Source organism: Apteryx rowi, unplaced genomic scaffold (genome assembly GCF_003343035.1).
Source record: "Apteryx rowi isolate R43461 unplaced genomic scaffold, aptRow1 scaffold_173, whole genome shotgun sequence".
NCBI classification, from domain to species: Eukaryota; Metazoa; Chordata; class Aves; order Apterygiformes; family Apterygidae; genus Apteryx; species Apteryx rowi.
Window position 1 is genome coordinate 456,520 of NW_020448008.1, and position 12,205 is coordinate 468,724.

Sequence of the window (12,205 nt, forward strand, 5' to 3'; positions counted from 1 at the left end):
TTAAAAAAAAAGTTGTTCCTATTATGCAGGATTTATAAATGAATAACTTCAGCTATATGTGTTTTCAAAAGGATACCAAACACTGGTTAATAAACCAATTTCCTATAAGCGCTCCTTTAATTGCTTTGAAAACATACAGTAACAAGATGTGCCTTGGAGTTATTACATAAACTTAAGAATGAATTTTACCAGAGATTTTCTGTTTCAAAAGTCTAAATGAAGTCTACTTGGCTATTTTGCTGTAATATAAACCAGGGCCATGAGGAAGGGAAGTTCTCATCTCATTTACATTATTGTAAAGCAAGAGTAACTCAATTAAAGTCAATAGCTTTGAACTTGCTTAAACGAGACAAGACCTATAAGGGATTACAAGGTTGTTTTAAGCATGCCCAATAAAAAAAAAAAAAGGTCTTATCAGGTTTTACTTACATTGCCTGCAGCAACCCAAGTTGTACAGCCTCACTGTGCTGCTACTAGATTGTTTTTGTGTGCGCCAAGTATAAAGTGTGCAGTTTAGCACAGCTCTATGTAGTATTTTAAATGCAGATCTCTATCATTTATCCCATTGTCTTCCCCTCACCAAGTAAAAGCAATAAGGACATCAATTGCAAAGCCACAGATAGCTTTGCAGCATAAACAGGTAATGTCTTGAAGCTGAAGACACTCAGCAAATGCAAGAGGTTTTCACTCTACATATTTGGATTCAGACTGAAGGCCACAGGGTCATCTAATCCGATTTCCTGTATATCATACTCACAGAACATGAACCAAATTACTCTTAAGAAAATAACTTTGGTTTGACTACAGTGAGACATTTTGAAAGGCATCAGGCCTAAGATGAAAGTCTTGCAGAGAGGGAATCCACCATCCCCCTCATTACTTTGTTCTGCCTTAGAATCACCATCGTTTTAAAGAAATTTTGATYACAAGATGGTTTCTATACAGCTAGTCATGTTCTTCTCTACTAAACTAAAGAACCTGTAGAGTTTTTGGACCTCCTGAGATACTCAGTTATAAGAAATCATCTTTCAACCTCTGTTTTAATACCCTAAGGAAGGCTGAGCTCTAAGACTGTCACTGTTGGGCTTTTTCAGACCTTGAATCTTCAGCAAGGCTCTTCCCTGTGTTTGGTCACATTTTTTAACGTTGATACCAAAGGTGAATATTGTATGCTAGTATTCATGTCTGCTGCCAAGGAGAGATGGAAATCAACCCCTGCCCCTCCCTTACCTAATACTCCTACTTGCTGCTACTCTGATTATAAAGGTTCAAATTTTTCCCCCAGTCCCACACTGCAAGCTCACATCCATTTCAGAAGCCATTCATTTTTGGGTACTGTCTCAATTCTGTCCCAGTTCTGGAAGCGAGGCCCTACATTCCATCTACCCACCTGCTGCATCTTAAAATACATGGGGCAATATATGGGGCCAGCTGACATCGGGGATACATCTTGCTGTTTGCCTGGCCTGCCCACTGCAACAGGCCCAAGCTTTTCTGGTAATACATTAAAGTTTACTTTAGATCATTGGCTGCATTTGTTCAAACACTAAAAAGGCCCAGTTGTGAAGGTCACAAGCCTGAGAATTTCAACTTGAAAGATGAAATGCTGAGCACTCTAAAGGAAGAGAAAGAGGGAGGCTAGAGAGGAAACTAGTGTGTGTTTAAATGCAGAGCCTGGTTCCGCCATTGTTATGACAAAAAGAAGAGTCTGCAGCAAGTGAAGCTTGCCTTACAAATATGATTGCCTCAGCTGACATCAAGAAAAACCAGACAGCCAGATCTCTAGCTTTTCTTTTCAATATGACATTCGCAGCACACCTGGGCCAGGGAGGAACAGCATGAGCACTCTCATAAATGCAGTACTTTGTTAGCTGTTAAGGCTGGACATGAGTTGATTAGTCCTATAGGGAAAATACCTCTTCCTCTTGGAACAGAACTTTCATCTCCAGTGCTGAAGAGAAGTTGGACCACTGAGACAATTTTCAGACGTTCTTGAAGAGTACACTCAAGACTTTCCTCCCCTTGGGAAACTTGGAAAGCAGAACTCATTGTATAGAGACAGCTTCCCAACGCTGCAAATTCAGGGATACAAAATGAAAGCTGTACTGATTAATATTCATTTAAGTACCCAGGATTCCTTGAAATGCTTTTGCTGCAAAATAAATGGCTCCATGATGGCACGCTGCAATGGAAAAACTTGATGCATGCTTTTTGGCATTTGTGTCTAGCCTAACTGATACACGTGGAAGTTTATACCAGAGCAGTTTCCTGAATTTAATCATGGCTGTGGGCAGGCAGAATATTTCGGTGGTAGTAGCCTTTTGCCTTACAAAGGATGGCCTGCTAAAAGGTTTCTTTTTTCCCTTGCACACTGGGCCACCGACACTGGAGCTGAAAATAAATCAACATGACGACTGTGTGAAGAGCTGGGCAGTGAAAAATTCTGTCAGAAAGGGCTCTATTGAAAGCTGAGAAATACACAAAGCTTGGGGAACATTAGGAAGCATGCCTGCTGGGTTTATAGAAGTGCAGTGGGGGCATACATCTTTGGTCTCTATAATATTGATTTATACTAAGCTTTATTTTAAGAGTGATGATTACATTGGCTGGGTTTCAGTCTCTGTGCCAAGGATGCCAAATAAATATCAAATACTCTCCAGGGCTTCCCGCCACCCCTACCCACTATATTTGAACCATGCAAATTACACAGAATTGACATTGGAATGCTTATGGCTGGGAGAGAACAACGTGTTTCCCATCCTTGGGACATTTTTCATCCTGTTTATATGAATACAGACATGCTAGGCATATACTGCTAATTCGATGGGTTACAGAATATTCAGCTTGCAGGCATTCAGCCACTGGCCTGATTTTGTAAGGTCCAAATGCAAAGTTAAAAACATGTGGGTTCACAAGCAATCCATACTGAAAACAAGAGGCACAAAGGTGCCACCCAGGAAGTTTTTGTTCTGAGTAGTTAAAGATGACATTGCTTCCTTCTGCATTTTGAAAGAGGAAAGCATGGGATCAACATTACTCTCGATAGATTGGAACAATAGCCATAAAAAGAACACGTGCACAAAGGCACCTCCTTTATCTTCACACCTCTACGAACATGAGTACGCTATGTGCCATCCCCACATCCTAAGCCAGCACTGTCCCTGTTTAGAGCCAGGGGAAACCAGAACCATCGAAGTATTGCCTGGTTAAGCCAATATAGTACTTCTTTTAAATCCATCACAGTCCCTTTTCAATGTCCCGTTCAGCCTGGCATGTTACAGCATTGCGGCTGCCACACTAAGGGGATTTTCTGTTACCAAGCAGAAGGGGGAGACAAGACCTCAGTTTTTCTCCAGTTGCCCAGAAAAGCATACTCTCGTGCATCTCTTGTGACAGGCCTGACCTGCTGCTCCTTCCAAGGAGGATGAATAGGCAACTGGTCAGAGGGGAAGGTCATGAAAAACAGCTTCTCTCCTCATCCGCAGACTGGCTTCAGCCCTACAGAAAAACCACAGTCTTGTGGCACTGCCAAGAATTCAGTTCACATTCTTCACTCCCTGTGGTAGCCACTAGGCCACACAGTCTCCTTCTACCCATTTGCATTTTATTAGGTCTTTTCATGCACCAGGGGACAAAAGAACAAGTTACTTCCTCCCACTGAGCTCTCATTTCACACTTCAAATGGGCTATAGTAACCTTTATGGTGGAACAGCTGCCAGGGAGGAGGGGTGGGAAAAGGCAGGCAGGGTTATGATGACAGAACAGAGTTTGAAGATGTGGCATTAGCTCCTCTCACAGTAATCCAGCTGAATCAGAATCAGTTCAGGGCAACAGACTTCCCTCCCAGCCCCCCTCACAGTCATCCAGAGGTCTGCAGCCACCTTATTCACGTTAAGCTYCAGTGCTTTCCAGACTCACCTCCCACCTGCAGCAGGTGCTGCTGAGTTAATAGCCTGTACCATGTCCGTAGTGAGTGCATCAAGTAAGCTGGTAATAAATTCAACTTTCTTCCCTTCTGGGCAGCCTGCAGAAAGAAAAGAGGATGTTTAATGTGAGAATGCGCAGGATGGGTCTCCAATCCCAATTCAGCAAGGATCAGTCAGAACCTCCTTTGTTTGTAACATGGCAGCCGTCAGCACAGTCCCTAAAGAAAGGCAGAAGAATCCCTCCACGGGATTCTCTGCTTGGCAATTTGTCCTGCAGCTTTTATCCAGACACACACAGGGTCACCAACAATATCTGGCAGGAAGACTGTGTGGTTAGCTTTACAGCCTCTCCCAGTTCCCTACCAGCATAACCATGGGGATGTGCTGGAAGCGCCTGGCAGACAGGGATTCCCATGGTGACACTTGCAGAGAAGTTTACAAAACAACTCACTACCTCCTGAGTCATCCTCCTCTGAAAACATGGTTGTTCTGAGGTTCTGACTGACAACTTAAAGCTTCCTGAAGCACGGGCCAAAGCGAGCACTGCTGCTTGTACTCTCCTTGAGCACAGAGAATGTTGCCTGCCAGGAGCTTCCACAATACTTCAGTTCTTTGCACAATCACACTGCATGGGAAATAAGTCAGATGAAGCCATCACAGGGCAATAGCCTCCAGTCACTGCTGGTTTAGGCAAGAATTGGATGAAGTGGTCTGAAGAGGAGGTTGGTAACCATTTCCATTACTTAGTCCTGAGGACATCCAGTTCCCCACCATCATAACCACAGACTTACAGAGCTTCCTTTCCTTAACAGTGTTAGCCCCTTATGAGAGGGCTGAGAGGAATATCTACATCTCCTCACTGTTATGAGGCAGTCTATGAAGTTTCCTTGCTTTTTCCTACTCTCCTTGCATGAAAAGAGGAAAGAGCAATAAGCATGCTCCATTTACTACCACAGTAATATTGTAACAATCGCTTTTAGCCTACCAAGAAACATACTTATCCCCATCACCTCCAGAACAGGCCTCATTCTGCACAAAGGTTTTTTTGGTCACTGCTTTTATGGTTCGCAATCCCATTGTCTTCTCTGATAGGACACAGAAGTCATCACCACATCCCTTACCTCCATTTCCCCAAATCACCGTTCACTACCAATTAGTCACCTGATTAAGAAAATGGATATCAGGAGAATAGGGCCCCCCTAGTAACAAGCAGCAATGTCAACACTTTCTGTCTTTCCTAGACAAGCAGAGAAGCACATGCACCACACAACAGAGCACCAGAAACTTAGTGCAATCCTTGACAGCTGAAAGCAGCTTGCAAATTGCTCTGACAAAACTCTCTCCTTTGCAGTATTACAGGCTCTGTTCTCTGCAATATCCAACCAACGGTCCCTAGTCTGTCTCCATATTATGTGTATTACACACACGCACACCCCTTAGCACTCGTTTGGCACGTGGTCCAGAAAATGTCAGCATTGTAATGGGCAAGCTGCTATGGCAGCCAGAGTAGACCATTCACTTAAAGGAGCTTTTTGTTGCAGTAATGAGAAGGTTGAAAAACCATTTGCTAGAAGTCATCTCCCTGGGGCCTCAGCATCTCACCGTCTGCAGGAATTAGCAGCTTGCCATTTGCTATGTGCAAGCAACACTTTTCTTCCTTCTTTCTTTCTTTCTTCTGGCTCTTGTGGGAACAGCCAGGATACAGTTTGTGAAGAGGGTATGTGTAGGTGTGCAGGAATTTGTACTTATGTCTCTCCCACCTTGGTCTCTGCAGGGTCTCTTCATGCAGGACAAGGAGCATGTTGCCTGCGGCACTTAGGGTCTGAAGAATGGGGAAATCTCCAGAACAGGGATAAAGTAAGAGGTCCCCCTCACACAGTTGAGTGCAAATGGAAGGATCAGTCTCAAGGGGATTTTTTAAAATTCAGTTCTGGTAACAAAGAAGATCAGAAAAAGTAAAAGAAAACATCATCTCTCACTCCTTCCTTGCAGTTCTGGCTCATCAGTGAATCTTCACATCTAAGTGCAGCTAATCAAGCAAACCTCAAATCTYCATCAAGAGACCAAGGAGTACAACACCTCTCAGGGAGACAAACCAGGACCAGTAACTCTCCTCCTCCATATCCTAGTCCCTCAATAGACCAGTATATTCTGGGGCAGGACCATTATGCAAGCCAATGCAGTCAAGCATAGAGCTGAAAGTCTACCCAGATATGGAAAAGTGGCTTGAGCTGAGAGGAGCTCTCCTGAAGCTGGGACCAGACCACTTAGAGTATCATGTGCCCTCTTCTACCTCGTGTAGTTTCTGTACCTTTGCAGTTGCAGCTGCAGTGCAGAAGGTGAGGGAGAAGGAAGAAGAAACCATTCTGTCTTCTAGAGAGATCAGAAAGAGGGTTTCAAAGAAAGAGCTCCAAACAAAGGATTTTTAAAAGAGGAGTTCTAGAGAGGCAGGGGGGAGTGCACAGAGAGGCAATAAAGCAAGGGGAGAAGGGGCTGGGGAAGAAAGGAAGGTTATTCTATTCTAGCATGATTTCCTAAGGAAATGAGCCTTAATGCAATCATTTAACTGGTCTGCTGGTTTCCTCCCCTATCCCCCACAAAGTGATACTTGAACCAATTGGCCAATTTCACTCAAATGTGAAAGGAAAGCAGATAGGAAATTCCTACAAGTCTTGTGAAAATGAGCAGCTGGATAGAAGAGAGCTCTGCTGAGGGCAGAGTTGCTAACCAGAGAGCTAAGGGGCCCAARGTCAGGAGCTGGTAGGGGAGAATTAGGAGACATAGGAGGCAAATCAGGAACAAACCTGATTTACTTTGCTAACCTCCTCAGGGAGGATTCACTTTATGCTATCCCTAGAAAGAGGTGCTAGAAGGGAGTGAAGTGGATCCAGAGCTACTGGTTTTTTCTGCAGTGCTCCCACTCTCTGCTACCACTCCCTCATGGCAGAGAGGGACCTGCTGAAGCTTCTGTTTTCAAGCAGTCAGACTCCCACCCAGGAGAGAAATGGCTGATCCCTCACTGAGAGTCCCTCACTCTACTCCTTAGAAAAGCAGAGGGAAGGAAAAATAAGAGCAAAGGCAGGTAGGATGGCATTCTTAAAAGCTGTGCAGACACCTACGCCCAGTACCTCCTCCTAGCAGAAACAAGGCATGCAACCAGTAAATTCTGGCTTGTTGCTTGGTTAAAAGAGGGGAAAGCAGAACAGGAAACAGACAGAATAGGAAACAAGCAGCAATGGGAGGAAGACTGGGTCCCAGCAGGAAATAAGGGATCCAGCTAAGTGAGCTGCCAGCATTAGTTAAGGGACCTTAGCACACTGATATTGCTGCCCTGCCTGGGCCCCACAGTGGCAGGGCACTGGTTGGTCCACTGACAATTGGCAGCTGTATCCCCGCTCATTGCTCAGGACGCATCAAGCTGCTGAAAATTAAAGCACTGCTAAATGGAAAAGATCCTGCCTCAGCTAGGCTTTGAAGAGGATCTTTCAATGCTGAGCCCATACCTTCCCCAGGGGATCTCCAGGGATTTTTTTTTTTTCCTGAAAATTCTGATTTCAGACATTTTCAAAGAAGGGCACACAGGCAATAAACCAGTCCCCAGGGCACTCCCAGATTTTTACAGTACACTGCTGAARCTGGAGGAGATCCAGAACAACATAGAATAAAATCCATGGTAAAATATAGACAATTGAGGGAAATCCCCCATCTCCTGAACAATATTCTTGGCCTCTTAAGAGTCCCAAGGTGAGATAAAGGGAAAAGGCAGAGACAGGCTCCCGTTCCCCTCTGACCTGGAAGTTCTCTGTCCTTGAATGGATCATCAATCTCTGTGCTCTTCGATCTGGCATCACTTTCACACACTGGGGTCTCATAGCTGAAAAGGAGAACAACAGATGTTGAACCATGTGATATACTTCTAGCTTCATCAGATGGTTGCTAAGGGTTTATCTCATCTGCTCACTGTGGGGGAAGCAAATGATCAGAAACATGAAGAAGAAATACTCTTCTCAAGCCTCAGGCTGCTTAAGGACAGCTTGCAACACCAGGAGGAAGTGGAGAGAGGAGTGAGAGAATACTCTGAAGTCCAGTACCAGCTGAAGCCCACAGACATCCAGCTCTCATGGGCACAGAGCTTTCTTTCAAAATTGCCCATGTTCTGCAGAATCACTGTGTCCAGCAGAGTTTAGGTAACAGCTCCTGCTGGCCTATCTTTATAATGTGCCAGACCCAAAACTTGTTTCTAAACAACAASAGAAAAAAGATTCCCCAGGTAGTTTTAAAATACTGAGGCACTTAAAGACCAAATCTATCTTTGCCTTAAAATCTATCCACACACAACCAAGACCCACTCTGGAAGCATTCTAGACCTGTACCGATCAGGATCCAAGTGGCTGCAGCATGGAAATACAAAGCAGAGGATAATACAACAAAGCCACTTCTCTTTTACACCACTCATGCCCCTGGCCTGTACTTTAAAGAAAGACCTAGTTCCTGCTACCACTCAAGCAAGCCAGAAGATAGGGCTGCTCTGTTGGAAAACTTAACAGAGAAAAAAGCAAAAGCAGTAGTTACTCTGTACCAGCTCCCACAGAGGACATTCAATACGATACATCATGTAAGGCATTGCTAGCTCCAGGGAAGGTAGTACAGTGAAGGCTGACTGCTCTGGAACTAGGAACTCATTTGGTGTAGCAATTTTATTTTCTTCATATCTCATTTTCTCCTGGCAGGCATCTCTCCAGATTACCAGTCAGATTCAAGGTCTACAGCTCTTACCGAGTAGAAGTACCAGGCAGGGGGCGTCCCGTGTCCACCAGCACGCACCAGCAGTACCCAGTTGACTGGTGGCATTGTACTGGTTTGTACAGCCCTCCTGGAGCACACTCAGGGATGACGATACCCTCTCGAGGGTTCTGCCTTGCCTCCTCCAGGGCACTCTGTCTTTCCTGGTCACACGAGTGAACTTTCTCTGGAAGATGGTAGGGAGGTTGGAGCGGGGTAGAGAAAAAAAAAGTCAAATCAAGATCACTTTCCTCTGCTCAGCAGACTGTGGGATTAACCTTGTCCCAGCAGGCCTGGGAGGCCTTTGTGTCCGTTTCCTTCACAGTAAACATCAGTATGCCTGTATTCCAATCCCTCCCTAGGGACTGAGGGGGACTTCTGGGTTGAGAACTTCCTCCTACAATCAGTTGTGACACTACGAAATTATGGATTACAGACATTGGCTGCTAGGTGCCTAGCAAGCTAGGACCAGCAAGAAAATGACCATGTGTTCCCATAAACCCCAATAACCCAGGTTCTGGAGCAGAGATACTGACTAACAATACTTCGTTACTACTTCAGCCCTGGGATAAGCATTTCCCAGATGATGATTACATATACTCAGAGCTCCTCATTTGTGACTTGTGTTTTCCAGTTAAAAGAAGGAGGTAAACACTCTTCCCTGTTCCCCCTATCTCTTTCTCCAAAACGCCTTGGCTGATCCATTTTTTCCTCTCAGTAGTGTCCCTTCAGCATGAGCCTGAGGGAGCAACTGCCTTTAACACCGCCTTTTCCAGTGCAGAGGGCACCTGCACACACCTCCACAGGGAACAGAATGAGATGCTATTCTCCCTGCCACTGCCATCACCTCTCCAGCACACTCCACCCCAGGCCCACTTGGAAAACAGATGGCACCCAAGTGTTGCTTCCTTAAGCATCCACCCTGAGGGACCAAAGGTAGGACCCTATCCCTCAGTAGCTTATTATACAGAAAAGGTTATTTCCCAAAGACATTGTGAACCAGAGAACAGCACACGCAGATGACATGCACCAAAGAACAGAAGCCCACCAAGTGGCTTCTAGAGTCCGCCTGGCACCTTCTGCCCTAAAACCTCTTCTTCTGTCACTGGCCACAGAAGAGTAACATGTAGGGAAGCGCCAGGCTGCTGTCTCTAAAATGGACTAGCCACTAGAGGGGGAAGAGTTGCACAGTCTCCACAGGACATTAATATTCAACAGCCAGAAGTTCTCAGTTAGAAGTCTTCAAATATTCTGGTCCTTTGAGGAGCAAGAAGATGATTGCAGCTTCAAAAACCACCAAAGATATTAGGCAGAAAAAAAGTGTGCATGTGGGAGAGAAAGCAGTCAAAGAAGATGAACACAGGATTTAAGACGAGACTAAGTTTAGGGTAAAAAAATAAGAGAATAACTCCTAAATTTACTCTTAAGAGAGTGATGAAAACCAGAAGTGGGAACAGAAGGGCTCTCATTCCCCAGCTTTCCTATCCCTTGCAGTTCACTTTTTTTTCCTCCTCCTTTCTTTTTCATAAGCCACAGCATCTGAAATTCTTTTCCACAGACAAGAATCACCTCAGGTTTTCAGTACATAAAACACTTCAACACTGTGGCACGAAATGAGGTGTTCATCCCGAACCTGCAGATGTTTCCATGGCCAGCCAGCAGACATGGCGTTACATAAGCATCCTGCCCAGGGGACAGGCAAAGCACCAGCATTCTCCCACTGTTTCTGTGTATTTTGCCTACCCGTCTGTATTCAATCAGTTACGCCTATATTTTGCTGATAAATTTTGGGACAGGAAGTAATTCTTGTTCTGTATATGGGGAACACAAGGGGTCTTGTTTCATAACTAGAATTCTTCAGGTTGGTGCTAGCAGATCTAACACAAATAACTCCAGCTGTTCTGCACAGTGTCACCTGAGTACAGAGTGCTTTGGGTACCAGAGACACTGCTGTTGATTTCTAATTGAACTGCAGGAGCTAAAGTAAAGAGTTTCAAAGACCCACAGAGGTCTGCTCTCCTCAGTAGTTCAGACTTTTCTTGAGGCTGGGAATGTGAAAGGCACCTGAACTTTGCCACACACAAATCCACGCAACTGAAAAGCAGAATAAGAACTTCTAAGTGTCAGCAAGTCTGACTCAAGCAGAGAGAAACTTGATCAGGAAGGAGCAGGAGGGAATAAAATCAACAAAAACTGAAAGGGAGCCCAAGCCTCAGCTGATATTTAAGCTGACTTCACTTTGCTGACAGATTTCACATCTTTAAATAAAGGCCCTATGACTGTTTCCAAGCTGTATGTGGACAGAGAAGTCATTCAGCAAGAGGCCCGCAGGCTTCTTAACAAATCAATTACATCACGAGGTGCCAGCTTGCTCAAGGGCTCTGCCTGACAGCAATTTACACCTTGGCCATGAGGTGAGCAGGACCATTCATGCAGCTTGATAAAGCAAAATAATAGCCAGAATTCCCTGCCTCCCATCATTTTATGTAATAAGCAAAAGAAAAAAAAACTTCTACTGAAGAAAACTACATTCCATGCATTTTTCTATCTAAATACCCAAAGCTTCCTGAGCGTACAAATTCAAACCACGATTTCTCAAGTCCTTTGAGTCTTGCAAAACTAGCACTAAAAATGTTTCTAGAAAAAAATACCAAAGTTCTTTTTGGGTTAGGACAACAAAAAAATGCCATTTCTTATTGAAGACAAAGTGATTTATAAGAAAGAAAGAAAAACTTCTCTTTTAATGAGTATCTTATTTCACATTCATATACAGTAAGGTATGCAAGTTACATAGAGAACAAATGTACAACTTAAACAATGCTTGTACTGTGCCATAAAAATGGCAAGAATTTCTCTGCACATATTAACAGAAATGTGTGGGAATGGAATAGTCAAAGGATTTGCTACCAAAATACAGAGCTAATTGATAGTCACTCCTATTTGAAGGGTGTTTAAAGGCTGAATGCCATGAATTTTGCAGTTTTTGTTCAGCTGACATCAAATAGATGCAAAACCCACCATCTTTACCAGTATCGAGTGGCCCTTCATTAGCAATCATAGCAGCGCAGCCAAAAGAGCAGGGAGAGTAGACATTTTTCTCATCTCTAGTGTGCATCTAGAAGCAGCCACTATAAAAGCCCCATCCATGCCATCGCATCCTGAAGAACACAAGAACAGCCACACCGGAGCAAACCAAAGGCCCAGCTCCTCTCTGCCTCGTTTCTAACAGTGGACAAAAGCAGGTGCTTAGAGAACACCAGAGGAACAGGACAAGCATATACAGTGTTTCTCCCATGTATCCATCCAGTCTCAACCATTTGTGGATCAGGAATTTGCAGAGACAGGCACAGACTTCTTATTTAGTAAATATCTATAGATCCCCTTTCCACTAATTTACCACATCTCCCCTCACAAACTTCCATTGCCTATGACTTCCCACAGACAGTTCTGCAGCTCGATTGCATGTTGTGTGTAGAACACAGCACATCCTTTGGTTT

The 12,205-nt window shown here is 44.3% G+C and overlaps 1 protein-coding gene across 1 annotated transcript in view; it reads right to left on the reverse strand.

Annotated features, from left to right (window-relative positions):
- The window catches only part of SMOC1 (SPARC related modular calcium binding 1), a 133,557-nt gene that overhangs the window by 14,014 nt on the left and 107,338 nt on the right, over positions 1–12,205 (reverse strand). Inside the window, exons 9-11 of the mRNA XM_026060989.1 lie at positions 8,703–8,895; positions 7,718–7,800; positions 3,919–4,024 (exon numbers count right to left, since the gene is read on the reverse strand). Coding sequence (XP_025916774.1) covers positions 3,919–4,024; positions 7,718–7,800; positions 8,703–8,895 — 382 coding nt within the window. The remainder of the gene's footprint in view (positions 1–3,918; positions 4,025–7,717; positions 7,801–8,702; positions 8,896–12,205) is intronic.